This window comes from Salvia splendens, chromosome 15 (assembly GCF_004379255.2).
Source record: "Salvia splendens isolate huo1 chromosome 15, SspV2, whole genome shotgun sequence".
In the NCBI taxonomy this organism is placed as follows: Eukaryota; Viridiplantae; Streptophyta; class Magnoliopsida; order Lamiales; family Lamiaceae; genus Salvia; species Salvia splendens.
The window spans coordinates 19,587,073-19,614,437 of NC_056046.1; the positions used below are offsets into that span (position 1 = coordinate 19,587,073).

Consider the following 27,365-nt stretch of genomic DNA (forward strand, 5'->3'; position numbering starts at 1 on the left):
AAGATGAAAATGTGATAAAAATTAATTTTTATAAAATGTATGTAATTTTTATAACATGAATTTTTCTAATTTTAAATCCAATTACATTACTAATAATGTGACTCTACTCTTGACTAACTCATAAGCATATGAACATTAATTTTTATAAATGTATAATTTTTATAAATGTATTAATTTTTATAAATGAAATGGAGTTTTTTCCTAATTTTTGTAGTTATTTAAATATTTAAATAAAAAAAATGTATAGGGCGCGCTTTAGGGCGCCCCACTGCAGGTGGGGATAGGAGGATAAAACTGATGACGTGGGGCGCCCCACTGCTGCCTTTAGACGTTACCATGGTTCGGGAACCGGCGGTTCACGGTTCGGAACCGCCGGTTCCGGTTCGAGAAATGATGGAACCTGAACCGGCCCGGCCAAGGTTCGGCGGTTCCGGTTCGTGAACCGTGAACCGCCGGTTCGCGTGAACCCCGCAACCGTCGGTGCAAATCCGGTTCCGGGTCGGTTCGGCCGGTTCGGCGGTTCGTTTAATTTTTTTTTTTTGTAAATTTGTAATTCAAGTAAAAAATATAAATATAATTGCATAAATAAAATTACAATAAAGTGATGTACAAATGCAATTTTATTGATACAAATTACAACTTCAAAATTATAAATTACAACTTTAAAATTACAAATTACAACTTAAAATTTACAAATTACAACGTAAAAATTAGAAATTACAACTTCAAAATTATAAATTACAAAAGACTTAAAGTCTTGATTACAATTTACAAAATTACATATTCGAAACAAAGGGGAGAAAAAAGAAATAAAGGAAAAGGACTTGAGCTCAACTTAAATTTAAACTTAAATTTAAAATTTAAGTTGAAATTTAAGTTGAGATGCCTACGTATCCTCAATGCTCAATTGCATTTTGGAATCAAAGTCCACGTAGTTCTCTTACCTTGCTTACCTATTTGGCTTGATCGGAAGAATTGGCGCCTACTCTTCTTTGTCGGGGAAGTAGTCTTGGTCGGGTTGTACTACTTGATTGTCCCAATCCGGTTCTTGGTCTCTAATTTCGGCGGAGCACCAATCATCAAGTAACATGGTGGCTTCCATGTTTTGCCCGGTAAGTCTACTTCTTCGGTCGTCCAAGACGTTGCCTCCAACACTAAAGGCGGACTCGACGGCGACAGTGGAAGCCGGAACCGAAAAGATCTCCTTGGCCATTGATGCAAGGATGGGAAAATCTTTCTCGTGTGATCCCCACCAATCTAGGACGTCGATTTGTTGGGGAACGGGACCTCCTTCTTCCTCATTGAATGAAAAGTGTGAGTCAAAATATAAGTCTAACTCACTTGTCGAATTTGTCGTCCTTCCTCCGCTGCTGAAGCCGTATAGGTCCGCCAATTGGGATTGGACGTCGGGGTCATCAACTTGGAAGAAGCCAAAGTTATGTGTTTGACGGGGGTCTAGGTCTCACTTGGTGGGTACGGTTGTACTTGGCTTCGTAATCGTGAAAGAGAGCCCGCAAGTCGAACTCAAAACTTCTTTGGAGGCTTGGGAGGTGGGGGATGTTTATTTGGAATGTTTGGGCTAGGTTTATGTAGTTGTCGTCGTCCTCGTCAGTTTGCAAAGCTCGGAGTGGTTCAAGATCAATAGAAGCCAAATTGTTGTAATAAAATTCTAAAATTTTGAAAGTACCAACTAGTTTCCACTTTGGATCCAAAACTTTGGCAAGCAAAAAAACCGTGGGGATCTTGTTGAAATACTTGAGCCATTTTTCAACCTTATAATATAAAACACACATTAACTCAAGATTGTTTGTGGAATTTTTCATTCCAGTTTTAAAACCAAGTGATATGATCATGCAATGTTCTAAAACATGAACGGATGTGCAATAATACACACCCGATAACTCAATAGTGGCATTTCGAAAACCTTTGAATAACTTAAACAAGCTCATGCTTTGATCCCAACAAGAAGATGTTAGATATAAATCATCAATATGGTAAGTTCTATAAAAATCAACTTAATATTCTATATGCTCCAATGTAGATTGCAAAATATCATATGTGGAGTTCCATCTAGTAGACACGTCTAAAGTAAAAGTTGTGTACCTTATTTTCTTCGAATGGCAATACTTCTTCCACGCCTTGCCAATTTGAGGCTTCCAGTGGATCAAGGATACAACTGTAGTAATAGGTTGAATATGTCTTTGCCACAAAGACAAAGCATCTTGTACACATAAGTTTAAAATATGACAAATACAACGTTGGTGAAAATACTTACCACTTATCACCGGGGAGCAAGCCGCAATTAAATCGAATATACTTGTGGTGTTAGCGGTTGCGTTATCAAAACCAACCGAAAATATCTTGTTGCATAACTCATACTCATTCAAAACTTGAATAATTAAAGATGCAATTGCTTGTGCGGTGTGTGGGGAAGGAAATTGTCTAAAACCAATTAAACGTTTATTTAAAGACCAACTATTGTCTATAAAATGACATGAAATTCCCATGTAAGAATTTCGTTGGAAAGAATCCGTCCACACATCGGAGCAAATATTAACTTTGTGCCCCAAGGTGGAGAGGAATTTTCCAACCTCTCATTTTTTGTCAAAAAAACTGACGGTTGTTAGATCTTTGAGCAGTAGAGGGGGGAATTCTCTTTGTAGCAACATTAAAAGCGGTTTGCATAGTAACTTCATATTTTTTGTCATTAAAAAAATTGAACGGCAAATGTTTCATTGCCGCCCATCTCACCATAGTATCGGTAACATTTTTCGGATCATATTTAAATAGCGGCGTACCTGTTTGAGACGATGAGCCGGCGGGGAAGTTTATTTGGCTTTGGGACTTAGTATGCCCATATTCCACGGGGTGTTTTGACTTCAAATGGCGATGGAGAGTACCATATCCCCCACCGATAACAAATGGATAGACTTTATCGCAATAGTTGCAATATGCTTTGAACTCACCCGTCTCCATGGTAGTGATCGGATCATTAGGATTTGGAATTAACACCGGGACCTTCTTGAAATGTTTGGTGGAAATCTCGGATTTCAACTTGGGAGGCATCTTTTTCTTTTGTCGTCCTGCGGAAGAAGGAGGATCGGCCTCCTCCTCATCATTGTCGCTAACTTGCCCGGTGCTAGAAGGGGGGAATTGATGCGATCCATCATCGCCTTCGTCCGACGATAGATTCACATCGTACTCGAAACGCGAAGCCGAATGTGAATGCCCCCCTTGTGGGTCGTCGTCGCCGAGGGCAAGTAACAAGGCCGCATTTCGATCTTCTTCCTCCTACGAAAATTATACAACTAAGTAAAAATAATAACACAAAAATAAAACACATAAAAAATGAAATTATGAATTTAATAAAAATGAATTAACAAAAAATTAAAACATCTTATAACTTACTTGAGCTCGAAGAGCGGCTAGCCTTCCCACCTCCTCCGCAACTTGTGCTCTAGAAGGGGCACGTCGACGACGAGTATCACTTTGACTTTGATCTTGGGCAATTCCCTTGCCCCGATCACCACCACGACGAGATGAAGACATGATATAAATATTTATGGAAATTGAAAGTCGTGAAGATGATAACGTGAACAACGTGAGAGTAAAGTATGAGCGCAAATAACGTAAATAACTTGAGAGAATGAGGATGAAGAATAGAGAAATTGAGATTGAGAGAGAAATTCTTATTAACACAAGAATGAGGTGAGTAGAAATGAAGAGGAGTGGGGTATTTAGAGGGGAAAATTGTGATTAATTTTTTTTTTGAAAAAACGGCCGAACCGCCGGTTTTCGGTGGAAACCGGCGGTTTTCGTTGATTTTAAAAATTCAAAATTTTGAAATTACCGTTGGAACCGCCGGTTTTCTGCCGGAACAACCGGTTTACCGCCGAAACCGGCGGTTTCCGTCAACGGTTTCTGACCAAACCGGCGGCCGGGGGAGCGGTTTCTGAAAAGGCTAGGAAGTAGGCCTGAAAAGGTGTCGGGAGGTGTCGGGAACCGCCGGTTCGGAACCGCCGGTTACGGTTCTTCAATTTTTGTGAACCTGAACCGGCCCGGCGGTTCGGGCGGTTCCGGTCCCGGTTCGAACCGCCGCTGACGGTTCCGGTCCCGGTTCGAACCGCCGCCGACGGTTCCGGTTCCGGGCCGGTTCGTCCGGGCCGGTTCGGTTTGGAGACCTCTAGCTGCCTTAGTTTAACTTTATCCAAAACCATAATGCGTTGTTTGTTTGTATATAAATCCCGACCTTCTCTAATTCAAAAATGGGCAAAAAAAAAAGAAATGGATTGGATTGGATTTGCGTAACGGCAATCGCAGCAATCACATTCCTCTACCTATTTCAACGGCGGCGGAGGAGCAAGAAGAAACTCCCTCCCGGCCCGATCGGGCTTCCGATCATCGGCCATTTCCATCTCCTAAGCAAGAACCCTCACCGAGACCTCCACCGCCTGGCCCGCAAACACGGCCCGATCATGCACACCCGCTTCGGCCCCATCCCGATCATCGTCGTTTCCTCCCCTTCCGCCGCCGAGCTCTTCCTCAAAACCCACGACCTCGTCTTCGCCAACCGGCCCCACCACGAGGCCGCCCTCTACCTCGGCTACGGCTCCTACTGGCGGAACATGCGCAAGCTCGGCCTATGAGGGGGGCTGAGCTGAGGGAGGCGCGTGGGTTGGCCCCGGTGGACTCGAGCGCTCGGGTGATGTCGCTCAGCGCGGATATGACGTGCTTGATGGTGTTCGGGAGGAAGTTCTCGGACGGGAAGTTCGACGAGAGGGGGGTTTAAGGAGGTGATGGCGGAGACAATGGCTGAGACGGCCGCGTTTAATCTCGGCGACTATTTCCCCTACCTGAGGTGGATGGATCTTCAGGGCTCGGCGCGGCGGCTCAGGAAGCTTATTGATGACCATGTTGGCAAGGAGGAGAGGAGTCATGATTTCGTCGATACCATCATGGCCATTCTTGACTCTGGCTAGGCCGGATTTGACTTTGACCGCCGCCATGTCAAGGCCATTCTCCTGGTAACCCTTTTTGTCTCACTAGTACTAATTATATTGTTGATTTAATTTGGGAAAGAAGAGCTGATAGTGACTTGTCAAATAATTAATGTTGGATAGGACATGTTGCTAGCTGGAATGGACACTTCTGCAGCAGCGGTAGAATGAGTCATGTCTGAATTAATTAGACATCCAAAGATAATGAAGAAACTTCAGAAAGAAGTTGAAGAAAAGGTGGGGCAAAATCAAATGGTGGAAGAATCTCATCTCTCCCATCTAAAGTACCCTGATTGCGTCATCAAGGAATCTATGAGGCTCCACCCCGACTGGCCGTTGCTCCTACACGAGGCCATGGAAGAGTGCGATATCAACGGGTTTCATATTCCAAATAAAGTACGAGTTCTTGTGAATGTATGGGCCATCGGGAGGGATCCCGTTGAAAAATTTGATCCAGAGAGATTCCAAGGGACCAATATTGAGCTTTTGGGCCGAGATTTTAAACTCGAAGGGGTTGCCCGGGGCTACAATTGGGGCTAACCGTGGTTAGTTCGATAGTCGCGCAGTTGGTTCATTGCTTCGATTGGAAGCTCCCTGATGGAACAAAACCATATGATTTGGACATGTCCGAGAATTTTGGTTTGGTCACTTCTAGGGCTAAGCATCTAGGGACGGGCCTGGGCCGTGACTCGCGAGATGCGGCCCGGGACGGGCCTGGGCCGTGACTCTCCTCCGTGCAACGCTCGGGACGGGCCGGGACTCGCGAGATGCGGCCCAGCCCCGTTACAGATGCTCTAATGGCTCTTCCAAATTATAGGCTGCATATTTGAATTAGTTATCGAATTCTCTATTTCACATATGCATAGTGATATGTATTGTGCAAGCAGATCTAGTGCAATAGTTATTACTAATAATAGTATATTATGATCATGGTAAGTAGTCAAAATTTATTACCAATTTTGTTCATTATTGTTATATTTACCTCCTTAATATTTTTATTAGTCTTTTGAAAATCTTATATATAGATTTCTTGAGGTTTGAGAGTACTTTTTACAAATAGATAAAATAATGAGTAAAATGTATGTATTCTAACATCATTTAGGATTTTTTTTCTCTCTTAATTCATATTGTTTACCTCTGCATTTTCACATGACTCCAACACACCTAGTAAATACTTCTAAAAACCATTTGTGCATATCAGACATACTTACCACTTCTTAATTATAGATGCTATGTAAAATGATGCAGTGATTAAAATGTAATTTTAATAATAAAAAATCATTGTTTTCTAACTATAAATTCACTTTTATACTGTGAAGTATGAACCAAGTAACAGTAACTTACTTAATTATCTCCATTTTCATGCACTTTTAGTCACCATTAGTTGCCCAAAATTTGCAATTATAATCACAGTAGATTCTAGACATACAATATGATTTCTTTGATGTGAAATCAGATTTTAAAATATCATTTTTAAATGCATTCCAAAAGAGTTAGTAACAAACATATAAACAAGCTATTTAACCTTGATGTTCTTGATTTCAGACGCACATAAAAAGAATATATGAGATACCCATAGGTTATTCATCTTTCATGTATACATTGAAAATATGAAAACTAATACTCGTTCTGTTCGCCATTAGATATTCCATTTTTGACCGGATCGGATTTTAAGAAATTATTTGACTTTATGAAAAAAATTAGTGGAATATAGGAGTCACTTTTATATATTAGTTTTATAACAAAATGTGTGTGGGATTAGTTAGTGAAATGTGAGTCTCTTTGCCAAATATAGATGTGAAATGAGTGGACGGAGAAAAAAAGAAAAAATATGACATTTAATGACGGACAGATAAAAAAAAATGTAACATTAGAGTATAATACTTGTGCTCTAGTAAGAGAATTCAAGCATTGTAATCAGTAATGAATGAAAAATATTAAAATGCTACTACCTTACATACATTACTTGTAATTGGCTCTTCTCTATCTCTGTCTCTATGTCTCTATCTCTATATCGGTTTATATATCTCAGATCTGTATCAATATCCATCTGTATCTATCTCTTCTATCCACAAATATTGTTCTCATATAAGAGCACAATTAACAAAGAGGAGGATGATATCTAGTCACTCTTGATGATATGTGCATTCCTCGCGTCTTGAGCTTAGTCACCTCAAATCATCAACTCATTCCGGTATGACGACGCCTCGATCTTAAAAATCCTATGGTAGATTGGCTAAACCATCTCTGTGTTTAGGAGCCAAATTTGTTAAATTTGACAACTGGTTTAGGATTTTGGTTTAATTATTTTTAGCTTTCATTTTTATGCTTATTTCTATTTGTAGTCGTTAGAGATTGTTTTAAATGTTTGGGTAGGCGCCAGTTATTACATGTATTGTTTTGATTTCGTTAGAGCATCTCCAATAGCGGCGAGCGCGCCGGCTAGTCGATTCTTGGCGCTCGCTGGTCCGCTCGCCGAACCATTGCAGCCGGCGAGCGCCAAATCGGCGAAAAAAACGGCGTGCGCTCGCCTATCTCCTGGCCGCCATTGCAGGCGCCAGATCGGCGAGCGAGATTTTTTTTTTGAAACGCTATATATACGCGATCTGCACGTCATTTTCATTTGCACCACTTGTTTTAACGAGTTTTCTCTCTATATTAATTTCTGTACAAGATCAACAACGCGAAATGGAGCACAACAACGAGCCTACTCAAGGGACGAGCGGGTCTCTCTATTTTAATATTATTATTGAATTTTCCCGTATATGTGTCGTAAATGCAGTTGCTTGTCCTGATAATGTGGCAGGAGGAGTTTTAGTGCTGATGATGTGATAGGAGATGATAAGGCTCGTTTCATGCATTGTTTTTTGGTAATATTACATGCTTTTTGGGGGAGATAATGCGCAAATTTGAGCTTAAGTGTGCAGATATTTGCTGGGTCAAGTAGATGCTGCAAATTGACCGAGCAGATGCAAAATGAGCAGAAAATGAGTAAAAAGTGTCAAAAATCCGCTAGGTCAAGGAGAATTATCAGGAGACCAGGAGCGTGAAAAATCTGCCGAACCCAGGAACGCACACAATTACCAGGAGCAGGGAAAATGGAGCAGAGCAGAGCAGATTTAAAAGATCCTATTTTAAGGGTACAAACGTCAAATCATGAGCATACCCTAGGGATTCGAGCTTGAAGCCTCCCTATATAAAGGGACCAACATGAATGAAGAAAAGGAGCGCTTAACGCTATGGTAGTTTAGGTAGGAAGCTCTCGGTAACGCTTAACGCTACCGTTCTCGTAGTTTAGGTAGGAAACTCTCATAGGCGCTTAACGCCACTGCTCTCTTAGCTTAGTTTAGTTTGGTTGCTGATTTCTTAGCTTAGTTCAATGGTTTCGACGGTGGAATTGACGCCTCCGACGTTGGATCCTAGCTTTCTTTACCGTTTTTTAGACGATGTAGTAAGATCTCGAGTTTCATCGGAGGAATTGACGACTCCGCCTTTGGATCTCGACTTATTTGTGGTTTTATTAAGCTTTGGTGTTTACTTTCATGTTGATGATGTTTTTACTTATGTTTCTTGGATGCTTTTCGCAATTGATGGCTTAGATGTTTAGATCCACGATGTTTACATGATTTCCAGTAGTTTAGAGGTTGAGATCTAGTTGTTCTCGTGTTCGATTTCTGAGATCTGTTAGTTTAGGTGATGCATGCAAGGTATATCTGTATTTATTCTGCTTTCCGCTTGACCCAGGAGAGTAGATCTATTAGTTCTAGCTTGAATTTCGTGTTTACGAGAGGTTTTGAAGCATGCTCTGTTTTATTTCGTCAATGGTGTTCAATGCTCTGTTTTCACTCTGTTTTAGCTTAGTTACATGAAGAAGATGAAGTGGGAAGTTGGTTAGAGAATCAGATCTGCTTTGCTTTTGCTTTCTGCTTTTACAGTTTCTGTCAGGCTATTTAGGAAAATCTATTCTGCTGCTTTTCTTACAATCTGTTGTCTGGCTGTTTTAGGAAATTTATTTGCTTGACCCAGGAAATTCGGTGAATGTTCCAAAGTTAAATTCAGATTCGAATCATGCATGCATTTATATTTCAAGCAATTTCTATTCTCTGGACCCAGTAGATAGAATAGATTAGGTTTAATTTCCCAGGTCTAGGAGTTAAAACTCAACCCTCTCGTTGCGTGGCAGCAGCCGATCACTTTTCTGAATGTGTCGTAGAAACAATCTTGAGTAGGTCCCTAGTCTCAGTGGTTCGACCCCGCTCTTGCCGCTTATACTTTGTAATATTCGTTGCATTAGTGGGAAAATTATAAATCTTGTTGAAAGGGGGAACACGTGCATACGACACACGTGCAAAATTCATCCCTTTAGAGGAGTTTGTGGCTGGGCTATGGCTGAACTATTCTTATTGGAGATGCTCTTATAGAAACTTCTCATTTCACTATTTAAAGCTATCTTGTGTTCATTTTTCTTTGATAGACGAGCGGCTAATGCAAGAAATTGTTAATTTCTATTTCTTTTGTATTTGTAAATGTTTTAGATAGAATGTTTATCATATAACTTTTTGTTGTTATTTTTGTTACAAAATGCTTCTTTGTTTTTTGTATCGTATTAAAAAAAGGTAACTGTGGAAATTTTCTTTGTCAATCGATCCTACAAATATAAAGAAAACTGTTTGTAAAACAAATAGTGTAGTAGCAAGTTTACAATAAGTTAGTATCTTAAGTTGTAGTATCATAATAAGTCAAAGATAGAGAAGTTAATATGAGTCTATGCTTCATTGCCACTCCAGTTATATTTGACCTTGGGTCCTGTGGGCCCATCTGTCCCATAAACTTCATCAATCACCTTCACCAATTTATCCAATAGTTTCTTCAATTTTCCCAGCAGAAACTTCCTCACCCTCCTCACTTCCGAAGCCGTATCATACTCCTTGGTGGGCCCCCACTTACTCTCATAACTCAACCACGGCGGCTCGGCCACGGCCTCCGCCTCCCCCTCGGACGCCACCACCACGAACCTTGCCCCCGTATCCACCACCTTGTTGCTCCATGCCCAATCATTCCTTATCCCGAAACCATTCCCGGGCCCCTGCAGATACAGCCCTGGCTCGTTGTTCCCAGCGTGCCCGTTCCTCGAAGAATACCATGCAAACCTATTCCCGTTTACAAACTGCAGCAGAGAAGCATCAACCCATTTTCCCCCGCTGTGCTGAGAGAAATACACCTTGTCAAGAACCCCATCCCCATTTCTCACTCTCAGCGTCACGTGCTCCCAGTCACTCACATGCTCCCCGACTCTCCCCAACGACACTCTCTTAATAAACCCTATTTTTGCAGTTGCGTGGCCGTTGAAAGGATAAAACATCCACACCTGAACAATGGCAGACGCAGATTTAAAAAAAAATCAGCTAATATTTTTAATTTGATAAGGACTAACACATTTTTTTTAAAAAATTACTCACTACATACACGATAAATTGACATGAGTTAACCTGACAGAGGTTTTAAGAAATGTAGTGAAAATTATGTGTAAAAAGTCATGTCTATTACCAAGAGTAGTAAAAAGTGAATTATTCATGCACCTGAATATCTGTGAACATCCCATTCTCAATGCCCGGTTTAAAGTGGACGTAAGCCTCAGCACTTGCTAAATCCCCGTGGCTAACCCTATCCCGGCCTCCCTTGTCCGCCGGGAGGTTCAGCCAGTACAAGCCAGCCGGATCACCTCCCTTAGGGAGATTTGCGCCACCTGGCTCGATCCGGACCGGAGTTGACTCCTCCCCTTTCTTATACAGCAAGGCGCCGTTGTTGAAAAACCAATCAACCGAAGAGGGGAGGTAATCTTCGTCGGGGTGGAGATAAAGATACGGAACGTAGGCTCGGAACAAGTCTTCCATTTGGGTTCGGGTTAGCGGTGTGTGGATCGGGAGAGGATTGGAAGCTGCTCTTCTCAATAATATCAACACATATGTAAAAAGAAGCATAGACAATGCAAATGAATCCTTTTTCATGATCACCGTACCTCAAAAATTGTTTACGTTTCTGTTTACTAACTCTACTATTTATATCTTTGATACTAAGAAGAGGAGTTATGAATGTGAAATTTGGATATAATGATTCTAGATCATAAAATCTATTATTTAATTCGTCCCAACATTGTAATCAGCCTCCTCTTACTCAAACATACATCAAGAAGATCTGAAGTTGTGATTATGAACTTAGCCTAATATAATATTTTAGTTATTTACTGAAAATAATAAACTGATTCTTAATATTTGTATTAGATGGGAACATTAAAATTTAGCTGATCCATCCGATAAAAATGGTAATTTATCAATTTGACATGAAAAATAAGATCATATTAGACGGATTGAGCATTTATGATATTATAAAGAAATTTTCAGAAATTTATGTATTTTCTAATATATTTTAATTATAGTTTATGGCCCAAATTGTGGGAATGAAAAAGAAGATCTTGATAGACGGAGGGAGCATTTATGATTAACATAAAGAAATTTTCAGAAAATTTATATTTTCTAAAATATTTTAATTATAGTTTATAGCCCAAAATTTGGGACAATTTGTAAAAGGCAGTGGTGTTCAAGTTGATAGTTCCGTCAATTTTAACTCACTAATGCAAACTTGTGGTTATGTTATGAGTTGACGGATTGGAATTCACACTTTGATAAAGCGAAGGGAGGGATTTTACAAAACACAATCTTATTTTCTTCCCGTATTTAAGTTAATTTTTGGGATATTTATTTGTAAATATACAAACTTTGTGTTTTTAATTTTTTCCCCCAAATTTGTAGTACTCGTACTTTTTAATTTGAATATATTAATTTTGAGTTTTTATGAGTTTTCACTCAATGGAAAATTCCGATCAAATCAAAGTTAACGTTGAATACATTTGACATATTATTATCTACATGGTGCAATGTTAAGGTGACGGGCGGATCCAGACCCCAAAAATGACAGGGGTGGAATTTAATATTTAAATATTAAATATTTAATTTAATATTATTTTTAGTAATAAAATAAATAATTTTATATTATTATTTAAGTAGCATTAGCTTCATTAATAAAATATAAACATGCATTAGCTTTCAAATATATATTATTCTTTTAAAAATATAAAATTATTTTAAATATTTTATACATTCAAAATCATCGTAAATATTATATACAAAAGTGATACAAGTAGAGTAGTAAATATTTAGATTTCAAAATATTTAAAATGTTCATTTTGTTACGTAGAGAATAATTAAGATGCATGGATCACTAATTATAAATACTTTAGGACAAAAAGACATTAACACTAGATTAAAAATGATTTTAACTAAAGAATAAATATAACAACATAATGCAAATTGGTAAAAGTTTAGATTTCATAAAGTATTTAAAGGAATTATTTTGATAATAAGAAGAAATATGAATTGATAAAATTAAAAAATAACAAATGGAAAAAATATGTTCTTGTTGAGGTTGAACCCTAGACCTTAGTTAAAAATCGAATAACCAAATCAATGGACTACTCATTTTATATGACATTATTGAAAACAAATACATTTCTACGCTCTAATTTAATATTACATGTTATTAGTATGCAAATTTACGAACTTACGGTTTTTTTTCTCCCTGGACTTTCTTTTTCAATTTAAATACATGAATTATGGGATTATATTTTTTCCCGAGAGAACAAGTTGAATAAAAAATATTATTTTTTTTAATAACTCTAATTTAGCATTTTTCTCAATTTTAATATTTAGTTTTTTAGATACTCCCTTCGTCTCACTTAAGATATCCGTTTCTCCTTTTTTATTTGTTCAAGTCAAGATGTCCACTTTCAATATTTGAAAATTATTCCTCTCTCTTCTTTCTCCTCATTAAAATATTCAATCACATTTTTCACCCAACTTTATGATATGCTTGAATTTCGCACTGTTTTAAGGTCATTATTTGGTCCGTTTGGAGTGTCAAAGTCGCATTACATGTCCATTATTTACATATTTTTATCTATTTTTGTATTCTGACGTGTTTTGTGAGAAATGTGCATAGAGCCTAAAAAGATAGCAAAAAGTCGAAGTTGGAAGCCTGAAGCTTTCGAGTCAGCCAGCGGTCCGCTGGAACTTAGCCAACGACCGCTGCCTATGTAGCGGTCCGCTTTGAAAAATTGAGCTGAACAAGAGAACATGGCCAGCGACCGCCGGAGTGTGCGCAGCGACCGCTGATTTGGATCCAGAAGCTACGGAATGCTGGCCAGCGATCGCTGAACATTGTGCCGCAGCCCGCTGAAAAAACGCAGTGCACAGAAATTGTCATATTTTCTCTTCAAGACTTATCATACTATACTGAAGATTTACTATATCATTGTACACGACTTGGAGGCTATATATATCCCCGAACGCTTCATCAAAGGAACCTTTCGTTGAATACTACACCAGAGCATAATATTTGAGAGTTCCTTCCACTATTCATCATTGTTCAAGGAGTTTGAAGCGTGGAATCAAGAGGAGATCAAGGCTACGAGATTCAATCTTTGGGTTTTATTATCTTAGTACTTATAATTTCTATGTTTTCCCTACAAACTATGGGTTTAGTATATTTCATTATGAGTAGCTAAATTCATAGAATTCTAGGGATGTATGACTCTGGTTTATACAGTTCTTATTTATTTAATATCCGTTTTGTTCATTACTTGCTTCAAGTTTAAGTGTGGATAATGCTTCATATTTGAGTGACATATTCTGTGATGATTTATTGACTTGTAAAGTAATCGAGAGAGGATTTGCATGCTAGAAGAGCTTAGTTGACGCTATAATTATTTCCCCTTAAAACAGTACTTTTAATTGAGAGCAAACAATAGGAGTAGTGTGCTTTTGGGAGTTAAAAATCTATGATTAACGACCCTAGTGCAAGTGATCTACTTTGTGCCGCATGGGAAATATTTATGTGACTCGTTCTAGTAAAGTATGAATTGTGCTAGGATATTGAGATGGAACTTGTATAAACCATAACTGTGAAAGCACATCCCTGAAATTCTCTTATCTCATCTGTTATTTCTATGTGTTTTATCTACAATTTTTTATTTGCTTACTTTATTTTACAAGTTTTTAGTTTTCAAAATCAAAATCTTTTGTGTTTCCAAATAGTGAAAGAAGCTTACTAAAAGATAGTCAGTTTGTGATCGCTTTTCCTGTGTTCGATATCCTGTACTAACTATTAGCTATACTAGATCTACTCTGTATGCTTGTAAGCTTATTTTGTGCTAATAAAAAGCGCATTACTTTATCGTACTCAACTACTACACCTAAAATCTCGTGTCATTTAAGAATGTGGACATCTTGAATGGGACGGAGAGAATAATTTCTTTTTTATTATATTGGACTATTTATTATATTTTGGAAAAAATTAGAAAAAACCTCAAAGTTCATGTATTTAGATTTAATAATAAATTATTAGAGAATTTACTGGTAAATAACATCTTGTTATTTTATTTTTTTAAATTCAGACCATTTTTGTATGTTTTTAGTTCAAACTATTTTTACAAATAACTCCAAAATTATTTCTTTTTATCCATTTAATACAGACTACATCTTTAATACATGGTTTGCGATTTTGAAATGGAAGCTTCATATAGTAATTACACAAAGCATTGGCATTGTCTGCAAATAATTGGTGATTTTGAGAGAGTTTCACTACAAGAATAAGTTTAAAAAAATAAAGAAAAGTTAATAATTTGACGTGGCTAGAATTTTTTACGCAAACCCCATAAGGCCATCCACAACCTTAGCCCGGATTCAGGCCCCAAGTGTAACGCCCCACTTTTCGAACCCTAAGACGTTTGCATTAATTACTTTGATTGCCGCAATTAAATGACGAATTGTTATGTATTTGCGTTGGTGACCTAATTTTGATTTGACCGAGTCAAATTCGTTGATTGATGACATGGCCTTAATTAATTTATGCGGAATGAAATATATTGCCGTAAATTATATTTTATTTCGGGGAGTCAGATTTAAATAGAATCATCAATTTTCATCTTGCCTTTTTATTTAGAATTTTCGACCACTATGAATTGCTGGAGATGAATTCTATTTTTCCTGGATTTAATTAATTGCTTGGGATAATTATCCAAATTAAATCCAAAGTCAATTATTCTTTATTTCCTCCATGGAAATTTCGACCCCTATGACTTGTCCATGGAGATTTTCGAAATCTCCTAATTTTTTGGGAGAGGAGGAATTAATTATTATATAGTTGATTCCTTACTTATTTCTTTCCATGAATAAATAATAAATATTCTAGCCAATCTTGCCTACTTTATTCCATTAGAGATTTGGAAAATTTTCCTTGTGGGAGGGGCTAAAATCACACGCCTATTTCCATATTGTGGGAGGATTTGTTATTAATTTTTCTGCTCTGTATTATTTTATTCTACTCCGTGTAATACCAAATAAAATCATAGGCTAAATTCACGTTAATTCCCTCCCCTAAATCTCCCCTAATCTCTTTCAAATATTCATGCAATTAATTCTCCAAATCTTCCAAATTATTTGAGAGCCTATTCTAATCCTATAAATAGGAAGGGAAGACTAAACCCAAAACCTAAACCTAGCCCCCAAACTCACGTCTCTCTCTCTCCCTCCACACGCCCATCTCCCCTCTCCAATCCTCTCCACTTGTTCTTCTACTCCACTCTTCCATTCTTGCCAAGAGTTGTTGAAGAATCGGGATTTATATTTGTTCTACTGATCGTTTTGATCAAAGAAGGTACAATCAAACCTCTATTCTTCATCCTCTCCATCCCAACTTTTCTTTTGTTTCCCTTATGCATCTAGTGAGTGTAGGGATTTCAAATCTAAGGGTTTAATCGATGGGGAAACTTGTGTTTGTATGTGTGTATGCATTTTGAATGCAATTTCGTGAAGTCTAAATAAATCATTGGTGAATGATGTGTGATTATATACAACCATGAGTATGAAGGCTCTTTTAAGCATATGTGTGTGTTAGAAGCATGAAAAGGTTGTTTTTGAATGAATGGGGATAGAACCCTAATTAAAATTTTGAAACATGAAAAATTGTGAGTTCGGACAGTAGGTTCCGACACGTTTTTAACCCACCAAATGAACTCCTTTTGGCCGATTCTTTTTTCTGAGTAAACTTCATGGTGTCTTCTGTGTTGTGTATGAATTTCAACCTATTTGGACGAAAGATGAATTTTTGGTGAATTTTTGAAGTTAACTGCGCAGTACTGCCCGAAAATGTTTTCCCGACCAGTAGGTTACGCTTTCAATTCGACCGACCTAAAAAGGTTATTTTGATGTGATTTTTAAACTGGAAGTTATTTGATGAGTCTACTGTAGTGTGGTAAAATCCTAGCCCCAACGGAAGTTGTGTGAATTTTTAATGATTTTTACAAAATGATGTCGCAGTGCTGTGAGATTTCTATCTTTACAAAAGCAACTATGTTGTTATGTGAAAAGATGTACATGATTTATATAAATGCTTAAGAACCACATTATGATGAAGTGATGTGTTATTCAAGGATGTATGTTATGGTGTGTTTCCTTTTGTCGATGGGGATAAAGGAAAAACGTGGGGACATGCATAATTATGAGTCAATGTTTGTGACTGATTGGTGATACATGCTATTATCAAAGGTGATAACTCGTGCATGAAGCGTGATAACAAAGGGAAAGAAGTACTTAAGGTCTAAATGGTCGAGGTGGGATTTCTTTTAACTATGGACCATGTCCTAATTATTTTATCGATGGAAATCACTATGTTTATCATGCCGTGATTTGTTTTAACGTGCCTATCTGATGTGGCTTTTGCCACTATTATTTAAATTGAATTCGGATCCTCGTAGGGCCGAAAACCCTACTTGGATTAGTGTACACCTATGGTAGATCGTGTGCTAGCGTACGGGCTGGCCGGTCTAGTGACCTGGTTTGCGGCCGCATTCCTTGTCATGTATTGGCAGATATGGCTAACGTCTATGGGAAAATGACTGATCAGTCGACTTTTACAATGGGAAATGATTTTGAGTGCCTCGGGCCTTTCTAAAGCTAAACCCCGATGGTTACTTACGTATGGCATGATAAATAACATTTTTTTATGGAAATGTTTTCGGCATAACTCCACTGAGTATTTTTATAAGTACTCAGCCATGCATGTGTTCTCCTTATGTGCAGGTTGAGCGGCGACGAGCGGTTGGCGGTGTTGAGCAAACTAAACAAATTGATAGTATTGTCTTGAAACTCCGAGTGTCGTCGTGTCTTCACACATGACTTCACTCTTTCTCTTGGTCGTTTCCGCTGCGATATTTCTTTTACTTATTAGCTATTGGGCTTGAACTTGAATTTGTTCAGTTATTGGATTTTTAAAGTCTTGTTGGATAATGTCAAACTCTTAATCTTTTCCTTGAATATTAATTTCTGGCCCAACTCATTATTTAAACCCGAGTCTTCATCTTGTTTTATACTTAATTACTCATTTAATATATTGGTCAAACCTTTTTGATGAAACCCTAGCCTATTTTCCTTGTTATATTTAAGTCTGTTTAAGTCGCGATCGCCACATTTATTATACACTAGTAGGGCGGTCGTGACAGTTTGGTATCAGAGCCACAGTTCTTTCCGCTCTGGACCCAAGAGTCTTGTTGAGTCAAAGTCTATTCATGTGTAATTTGACAAATTGATAATCATCGAAGGCTCACCACCACGACTCGTCTCCGCCCAACCACGAAGAATGAGGTAACAAGCGTTTCAATAAGTTTGATCTGAACCTGTGAAATATTGGAAAGTGTGATGGGGATATTTCTCTAGTGGAAAATGAAATTATTTCGATGGAAATCGAAGATAATATGATGTCCTTGAAAATGTTGTTTGGAAGTGTGGGATGATGAAAATACATGGATATGAAATTGCTTAATACGACTATGCCAAAAATGATCAATACTGTTGTGCACACCCCGTTAAGGAAAAATCAGCGAATATGTGATTGGACCTCTATGGGTTTGGATAGATGAAATTCTAAATGATTGAAATTACATGAATTGTGAAACGTGAATTATGAGTGTGATTACTTGATTGCACTATGAAACAACCCCTGTGGGAAATAAGTAAATACTATGGCTTTTGGAAAAGGTTGTGAAGATATGAACCGGGAGACACTATGAGATTATACAATTGCTTTTGTTTAACAGTGAGGCATGATGGCGTTGAATGTGCTGGATATCGAAGCATGATTATGAACTTGTATTGGTTGATATTGAGATTTTCTATTACGTCCACAAAACTGCAAATTTTACTTGAAGAAAATATATGTTGCTTCCATGAAAGACAAAATTTTATGCCTAGGCGGTTAAAATTTCATGACTATGAAACTGTGAAATGCAAAGCATGATACGCGTGTAGTTGTGAGTTGTGATTGTGATACAGATGAGCATGAACTGCATGATTTATGAAATGTTATTCCATGGATGATTGATTGGCTAAGTGTTGCTATTCACATATATTAATGTACGATGTTTGTTATGTTATGGAACACCAAATGATTCATACGAATAAATGTGTTGATTGTGCAATATATGTATGACGTTTATGTGGTGAAAACTCATGACCGATGAAGTACGAGGTATCGTATAGAACCACTATTAAAGTGAAATGTGGAACTTTTGAACCTTGTTGCAAACGTAGGAGCCATATGAAGCTTGAGTTAGGTAATGATCAGATATACGTTAAAGTACGAGGCTTCAAGCTATGCTTGAAATTAAAGAGTGCCTAAGAGATAAGCCAGTTTGAACGTGCTAGAACGAAAGTATATATTTCGAACTTTGGTGTATCCTCACAATGGCGAGATCATGCCTAAGATCTAATAAAACTATGCAGTCTTGTATACCATGCCAAAGTGGCGATGCGACACAAATACGACGACGTTTACGACACCTTAAGACCACGTGTACAACGGCAATGCATTTCGAAAACTACGTAGCATGGCAAGAAGACTTTGAAGATGCGACCATAAAAAATGTTATTAATTTCGACGATACGATGAATCTCAACTTGGAATCCACGATTTCATAGAACGATGTTACCATGTTCAGGCTAGCGAAAAATGTACGAGGGAGTGCGACCCTCGTAGCTAGAATGAACGATTTTTTTTAAATCAACAGTACTTACTTGGATTCTAAGTTCTTTTCGGGACGTTTTGAATAAACGTGAGCCCTTATCTATTTAAACACCTTGGTTGACTCCCAATTTGCAAGTAATGTCCATTATTTTTTTTCCCTATATCGAGTCATGACTCACTTATCTCGAAAGTTTGTGTTTTCCTTTGTAACGTTGGATAGCTTGATTCAGTAGTCTCCTTTGATTCATCATTCATAAGGACAATATTTTGACCTTATGAACTTCCATCATTGAACTTCATTCCTAAGGTTGTTTGCAGTTATGACCTTCAGTATGACCACACCTCCAGACTTGTTTTCTTCAAAGGATGGAATATTCTTCTTGGAACTACTAGCTCACCTCTTTATTTTGTAACCATGTATGTGGCAAGTTCTTTCTTGCAGAGGTGAAATTCTTTTTAGCTCGGTTTCACTACATATATTGCTTCATACTCAATGATTTTTTTTCTTTTCTGCAACACCAAGTTAAGGCTATCATGTTCTCTTCTTTCTTAACGGGTTGATCGTGTTAAATTTCTGAAAAGTTCCATTCACTTTGAGTTGTCTTTAACAAACCCGCAAACCCATTAACGTGGTTTCATCTTTTTCCAATAACATGATGTTGTTGAACCATCATTTGTACTACTTCATGACATTTGTCTATGTATCTAAATCCTGCCGCGACTGATTATTTTAGGCCTTGACATGTTTGAACGATATCATTCATTGCTGTCCGGAATTTTTACAAATTGTGATCTAGCAGTCGGCTATGGAATTTGAGAATTTTTGCAGTTTCATCCTGTTTCCATGACCTATCTCATGTTCTTCCGAATTCTCATCAGAAGTAAATTCTCAAATCTCTATGGGTTTTATTTGATGCCTCTAAACCATTTAATTCTTAGAATGGACGGGTTGAGTCCAATGGAACTCAATCATTACATTGTTGTTCTTGTTTCCCTGATTAATTTTGGAGCCTCCCCGACTAAAGACATCCTTAGCAATGTTGCAACAATTTGAAATCTGTTCATATCCAAGTAAGACTGTTGGGTCAAATTTCGAATCCTTGATGCTAGACGGTAGGGAAATGCAGTAGTCGACTCGGATATACACAAGGGAGAAGTTTCTATAGTCAGACATGCTCAAAAATGACACACCAACCAGAAGCGTCTACATAACCGACGAGATACATATATGAGTGAATGATCGATCGAACGATAAGCGAGTAAAGAATATGAGAAGATGTATTTAAGGTCACCATCGTGCGAGGAAATTGTAGAGGAAGTACAAGCCCCTTCATAGAGTTTATTGCACAAAATAAATATCCTCAACAAGAGAGAACATATGAAAGGTGACGAGAAAGAGCCACGGGACGACGAGACGATCGAGAAAAGAAATGTGTGATAATACCTTGAATATTAGAAAACTGTGTGGGAGTTGGAAGACAAAACGAGGAGAGTTAATAGAAATTTTCTTGGGAGAACTTAAGTTAGTCACTTAAGTTATGGCGATGGGGGATATCGACGTAATTCTAGGAATGGTTTGGTTAACCACGAATTTTTGCGACGATTCGTTGCAAGGAGAGACAATTATCTCTGCAAGCCCCGGGGAAGGTACCCACCATATACTATGGAATCTCGATGAACCGGCGAACATCTATCATCTCCGCGCTCCAAGCTAGTACGATGGTAAGAAAGGGGCGTCCCGCCTATCTTGCCTATGTACAAGGAGATGAGGTAGGAGAAAGGAAAGTGGAAGATGTTGCCGTTGTACGAGAATTTCCCGACATTTTCCCCAAAACTTTGCCTGGACCACCGCCAGATCGACAACTGGAGTTCACAATCGACCTAGAGCCAAGGGTCAGCCCCTGTGTCCAAGGCACCATACCGATTGGAGCCTAAAGAGTTAGAAGAACTCAAGATACAACTTCAAGAGCTTATGGACCTGGGTTTCATTAGGCCCAGTGCCTCACCATGGGGCGCTCCTGTGCTGTTTGTCAAGAAGAAAGATGGGTCGATGAGGATGTGTATCGACTATAGAGAATTGAACAAAACGACCCTAAAAAACAAGTATCCACTGCCGCGGATAGATGACCTATTCGACAAACTTCGAGGAGCTGGAGTATTTTCAAAGATGGACTTGAGGTCGAGATATCATCAACTGAAGGTCCGACAAGAGGATAAGCCTAAGACTGCTTTCCGCACTCGTTATGGCCATTATGAGAGTGTCGTGATGCCAGTTTTCATGGACTTGATGAACCGAGTTTTCCACGAGTATCTTGATAAGTTTGTGTTAGTTTTCATCGACGATATGTTGGTATACTCGAAGAACGAGGAGGAGCATGGATGGCACCTGCGAACGGTGTTGGAGACGTTGTGGAAGAAAAAGGTATATGCCAAGTTTAGTAAGTGTGAGTTCTGGTTGAATTGAGTGAACTTTCTTGGTCATATCGTGAAGGCTGATGGAATTCAAGTGGACCCAGCAAAGGTCGAGGCTGTACAAAATTGAAAATCGCCGAAAACGCTGAGTGAAATCCGCAGTTTCTTCGGATTGGTGGGATACTACCGACGTTTCATCGAGGGATTCTCCAAGATAGCGAGACCCATGACCCAGCAACTTTAGAAGGGGGTAAAAGTTAATTGGACCCCGGAGTGTGAGACAAGTTTTTAACTTTTGAAGGAGAAACTGACCACCGCGCCAATCTTAGCTGTGCCAGAGCTTATAATGAACTACGTGGTCTACACTGACGCTTCGAAAGTGAGACTTGGATGTGTTTTGATGCAAAACAACAAAGTGATTGCCTATGCATTTGAAGCCACACGAGTTGAACTACCCAACCCACGACTTGGAGTTAGCAGCAGTGGTACACGCCTTAAAGATTTGGAGGCATCACCTCTACGGAGTTCGATGCGAGATCTTTACGGACCACAAAAGCCTGAAATTTTTTTTTCCTTCGAGCAAAAGGATTTAAACATGCGACAACGAAGATGGCTTGACTTGATGAAGGACTACGACTGTGGCATCAATTACCACCCTGGCAAGGCAAATGTAGTGGCAGATGCCTTGAGCCGGAAGGGTCATTCCCAACTGGCCACGTTTTTCACCAAAGAAGAAAGCCTGGTCCGCGAGCTTAGTAAGATGCATTCATAAGTGGTGAGAGCACCTGAAATAGTGAAAGCGCGAATCGCCACTTTAGTTGTTGAACCTGATCAAAGGACGAGAATTATTAAAGCACAATGGATGGATGCGAAACTAGAGGAGATTCATGTAGAAGTGCGAACCGGCGAATCTGGAAACTTTAGTGAAGAAGACTCTTACCTTCAAAAGACGACTATGCATACAGGATGCTGAGGAGCTCAAAAACGAAGTGATGAGCGAAGCACATGAGACTCCTTACACCGCCCACCCAGGAAGTGCGAAAATGTACCAAGACTTGAAGAAGTCCTTTTGGTGGAACGGTATGAAGAGGGATATAGCGGCATTTGTAGAGCACTGCTTAGCCTGCCAACAGGTGAAGGCTCTACATCAACGACCCTACGGCAAGTTGCAACCACTAGAAATTCCCGAGTGGAAATGGGAGCACATCGACATGGATTTCATGACGGGTTTTCCAAGGACTCTTAAAGGGAACACCGACATTTGGGTAATTATAGACCGACTCACCTACTGATTCCCGTAACGCATGGATCGAGCAAGCTAGCTCAGATCTACATACAGGAAATAGTGCGACTGTATGGAGTCCCAGTGACGATCACGTCTGACCGTGACCCGAAATTCACATAAAGATTTTGGATCAGCCTACAACGTGAGCTAGGCACTCAACTGAACTTCAGCACAACGTTTCACCCGCAGACGGACAGACAATCCGAAAGAACGATCCAAACCCTCGAGGATATGTTGAGAGCCGTGGTGTTAGACCGAAGAGGAAGTTGGGAGTCCGCACTACCACTAATTGAGTTCGCCTACAACAACAGTGTCCAGGCAACGATAAACATGGCGACGTACGAAGCCTTGTATGGAAGAAAGTGTAGATCGCCGCTCTTTTGGGACGAAGTTGGAGAACGAAGGGTACTTGGACCTGATGCAGTTAAAGAAACGATTAAAATTGTTCGACAAGTTCGTGAAAAGATCAAAGAAGCTCAGGACAGACAAAAGTCGTACGCGGATGTCCGACGAACTGACTTGCAATTTCAAGCGGGCGACAAGGTCTTTCTCAAGGTATCCCTGCCGAAAGAGATAACGCGTTTTGGTGTCAAGGGAAAATTGAAACCGCGATTTATTGGGCCTTATGAAATCCTCGAAGGAGTGGGTCCTATTGCGTACCGACTGGCGCTACCTCCAAGCCTTGGAAACGTGCACAACGTCTTTCATGTGTCGCAGTCACCTCAAATCATCAACTCATTCCGGTATGACGATGCCTCGATCTTAAAAATCCTATGGTAGATTGGCTAAACCATCTCTGCGTTTAGGTGCTAAATTTGTTAAGTTTGACAACTGGTTTAGGATTTTGGTTTAATTATTTTTAGCTTTCATTTTTATGCTTATTTCTATTTGTAGTCGTTAGAGATTGTTTTAAATGTTTGGGTAGGCGCCAGTTATTACATGTATTGTTTTGATTTCGTTAGAGCATCTCCAATAGCGGCGAGCGCGCCGGCTAGTCGATTCTTGGCGCTCGCTGGTCCGCTCGCCGAACCATTGCAGCCGACGAGCGCCAAATCGGCGAAAAAAACGGCGTGCGCTCGCCTATCTCCTGGCCGCCATTGCAGGCGCCAGATCGGCGAGCGAGATTTTTTTTTTGAAACGCTATATATACGCGATCTGCACGTCATTTTCATTTGCACCACTTGTTTTAACGAGTTTTCTCTCTATATTAATTTCTGTACAAGATCAACAACGCGAAATGGAGCACAACAACGAGCCTACTCAAGGGACGAGCGGGTCTCTCTATTTTAATATTATTATTGAATTTTCCCGTATATGTGTCGTAAATGCAGTTGCTTGTCCTGATAATGTGGCAGGAGGAGTTTTAGTGCTGATGATGTGATAGGAGATGATAAGGCTCGTTTCATGCATTGTTTTTTGGTAATATTACATGCTTTTTGGGGGAGATAATGCGCAAATTTGAGCTTAAGTGTGCAGATATTTGCTGGGTCAAGTAGATGCTGCAAATTGACCGAGCAGATGCAAAATGAGCAGAAAATGAGTAAAAAGTGTCAAAAATCCGCTAGGTCAAGGAGAATTATCAGGAGACCAGGAGCGTGAAAAATCTGCCGAACCCAGGAACGCACACAATTACCAGGAGCAGGGAAAATGGAGCAGAGCAGAGCAGATTTAAAAGATCCTATTTTAAGGGTACAAACGTCAAATCATGAGCATACCCTAGGGATTCGAGCTTGAAGCCTCCCTATATAAAGGGACCAACATGAATGAAGAAAAGGAGCGCTTAACGCTATGGTAGTTTAGGTAGGAAGCTCTCGGTAACGCTTAACGCTACCGTTCTCGTAGTTTAGGTAGGAAACTCTCATAGGCGCTTAACGCCACTGCTCTCTTAGCTTAGTTTAGTTTGGTTGCTGATTTCTTAGCTTAGTTCAATGGTTTCGACGGTGGAATTGACGCCTCCGACGTTGGATCCTAGCTTTCTTTACCGTTTTTTAGACGATGTAGTAAGATCTCGAGTTTCATCGGAGGAATTGACGACTCCGCCTTTGGATCTCGACTTATTTGTGGTTTTATTAAGCTTTGGTGTTTACTTTCATGTTGATGATGTTTTTACTTATGTTTCTTGGATGCTTTTCGCAATTGATGGCTTAGATGTTTAGATCCACGATGTTTACATGATTTCCAATAGTTTAGATGTTGAGATCTAGTTGTTCTCATGTTCGATTTCTGAGATATGTTAGTTTAGGTGTTGCATGTAAGGTATATCTGTGTTTATTCTGCTTTCCGCTTGACCCAGGAGAGTAGATCTGTTAGTTCTAGCTTGAATTTCGTGTTTACGAGAGGTTTTGAAGCATGCTCTGTTTTATTTCGTCAATGGTGTTCAATGCTCTGTTTTCACTCTGTTTTAGCTTAGTTACATGAAGAAGATGAAGTGGGAAGTTGGTTAGAGAATCAGATCTGCTTTGCTTTTGCTTTTTGCTTTTACAGTTTCTGTCAGGCTATTTAGGAAAATCTATTCTGCTGCTTTTCTTACAATCTGCTGTTTGGCTGTTTTAGGAAATTTATTTGCTTGACCCAGGAAATTCGGTGAATGTTCCAAAGTTAAATTCAGTTTCGAATCATGCATGCATTTATATTTCAAGCAATTTCTATTCTCTGGACCCAGTAGATAGAATAGATTAGGTTTAATTTCCCAGGTCTAGGAGTTAAAACTCAACACTCTCGTTGCGTGGCAGCAGCCGATCACTTTTCTGAATGTGTCGTAGAAACAATCTTGAGTAGGTCCCTAGTCTCAGTGGTTCGACCCGCTCTTGCCGCTTATACTTTGTAATATTCGTTGCATTAGTGGGAAAATTATAAATCTTGTTGAAAGGGGGAACACGTGCATACGACACACGTGCAAAATTCATCCCTTTAGAGGAGTTTGTGGCTGAGCTATGGCTGAACTATTCTTATTGGAGATGCTCTTATAGAAACTTCTCATTTCAATGTTTAAAGCTATCATGTGTTCATTTTTCTTTGATAGACGAGCGGCTAATGCAAGAAATTGTTAATTTCTATTTCTTTTGTATTTGTAAATGTTTTAGATAGAATGTTTATCATATAACTTTTTGTTGTTATTTTTGTTACAAAATGCTTCTTTGTTTTTTGTATCGTATTAAAAAAAGGTAACTGTGGAAATTTTCTTTGTCAATCGATCCTACAAATATAAAGAAAACAGTTTGTAAAACAATTAGTGTAGTAGCAAGTTTACAATTAGTTAGTATCTTAAGTTGTATTATCATAATAAGTCAAAGATAGAGAAGTTAATATGAGTCTATGCTTCATTGCCACTCCAGTTATTTTTGACCTTGGGTCCTGTGGGCCCATCTGTCCCATAAACTTCATCAATCACCTTCACCAGTTTATCCAATAGTTTCTTCAATTTTCCCAGCAGAAACTTCCTCACCCTCCTCACTTCCGCAGTCGTATCATACTCCTTGGTGGGCCCCCACTTGCTCTCATAACTCAACCACGGCGGCTCGGCCACGGCCTCCGCCTCCCCCTCGGACGCCACCACCACGAACCTTGCCCCAGTATCCACCACCTTGTTGCTCCATGCCCAATCATTCCTTATCCCAAAACCATTCCCGGGCCCCTGCAGATGCAGCCCTGGCTCGTTGTTCCCAGCGTGCCCGTTCCTCGAAGAATACCATGCAAACCTATTCCCGTTTACAAACTGCAGCAGAGAAGCATCAACCCATTTTCCCCCGCTGTGCTGAGAGAAATACACCTTGTCAAGAACCCCATCCCCATTTCTCACTCTCAGCGTCACGTGCTCCCAGTCGCTCACATGCTCCCCGACTCTCCCCAACGACACTCTCTTAATAAACCCTATTTTTGCAGTCGCGTGGCCGTTGAAAGGATAAAACATCCACACCTGAACAATGGCAGACACATATTTTAAAAAAAATCAGCTAATATTTTTAATTTGATAAGTACTAACACATTGTTTTTAAAAAATTACTCACTACATCCACGATAAATTGACATGAGTTAACCTGACAGAGGTTTTAAGAAATGTAGTGAAAATCATGTCTATTACCAAGAGTAGTAAAAAGTGAATTATTCATGCACCTGAATATCTGTGAACATCCCATTCTCAACGCCCGGTTTAAAGTGGACGTACGCCTCAGCACTCGCTAAATCCCCGTGGCTAACCTTATCCCGGCCTCCCTTGTCCGCCGGGAGGTTCAGCCAGTACAAGCCAGCCGGATCACCTCCCTTAGGGAGATTTGCGCCACCTGGCTCGATCCGGACCGGAGTTGACTCCTCCCCTTTCTTATACAGCAAGGCGCCGTTGTTGAAAAACCAATCAACCGAAGAGGGGAGGTAATCTTCGTCGGGGTGGAGATAAAGATACGGAGCGTAGGCTCGGAACAAGTCTTCCATTTGGGTTCGGGTTAGCGGTGTGTGGATCGGGAGAGGATTGGAAGCTGCTCTTCTCAATAATATCAACAAATATGTAAAAAGAAGCATAGACAATGCAAATGAATCCTTTT

At 39.4% G+C, this 27,365-nt stretch overlaps 2 protein-coding genes and 1 pseudogene across 2 annotated transcripts; 1 reads left to right on the top strand and 2 right to left on the bottom strand.

Annotated features, from left to right (window-relative positions):
* Positions 1 to 4,141: 4,141 nt before the first annotated feature.
* LOC121767922 lies at positions 4,142 to 5,814 on the top strand (annotated as a pseudogene).
* A 3,948-nt stretch (positions 5,815 to 9,762) lies between these two features.
* Positions 9,763 to 10,891, bottom strand: LOC121766829. The gene is made up of 2 exons (XM_042163067.1): positions 10,577 to 10,891; positions 9,763 to 10,365 (listed from the first exon to the last, which is right to left on the bottom strand). Exons 1-2 carry the CDS (start codon positions 10,889 to 10,891, stop codon positions 9,763 to 9,765), a joined length of 918 nt encoding a protein of 305 aa, XP_042019001.1.
* Positions 10,892 to 26,140: 15,249 nt separating this feature from the next.
* Positions 26,141 to 27,255, bottom strand: LOC121766830. Its single transcript, XM_042163068.1, has 2 exons — positions 26,941 to 27,255; positions 26,141 to 26,743 (listed from the first exon to the last, which is right to left on the bottom strand). The coding sequence occupies exons 1-2, from the start codon at positions 27,253 to 27,255 to the stop codon at positions 26,141 to 26,143; spliced, it is 918 nt and encodes a 305-aa protein (XP_042019002.1).
* Between the last annotated feature and the right edge of the window lie 110 nt (positions 27,256 to 27,365).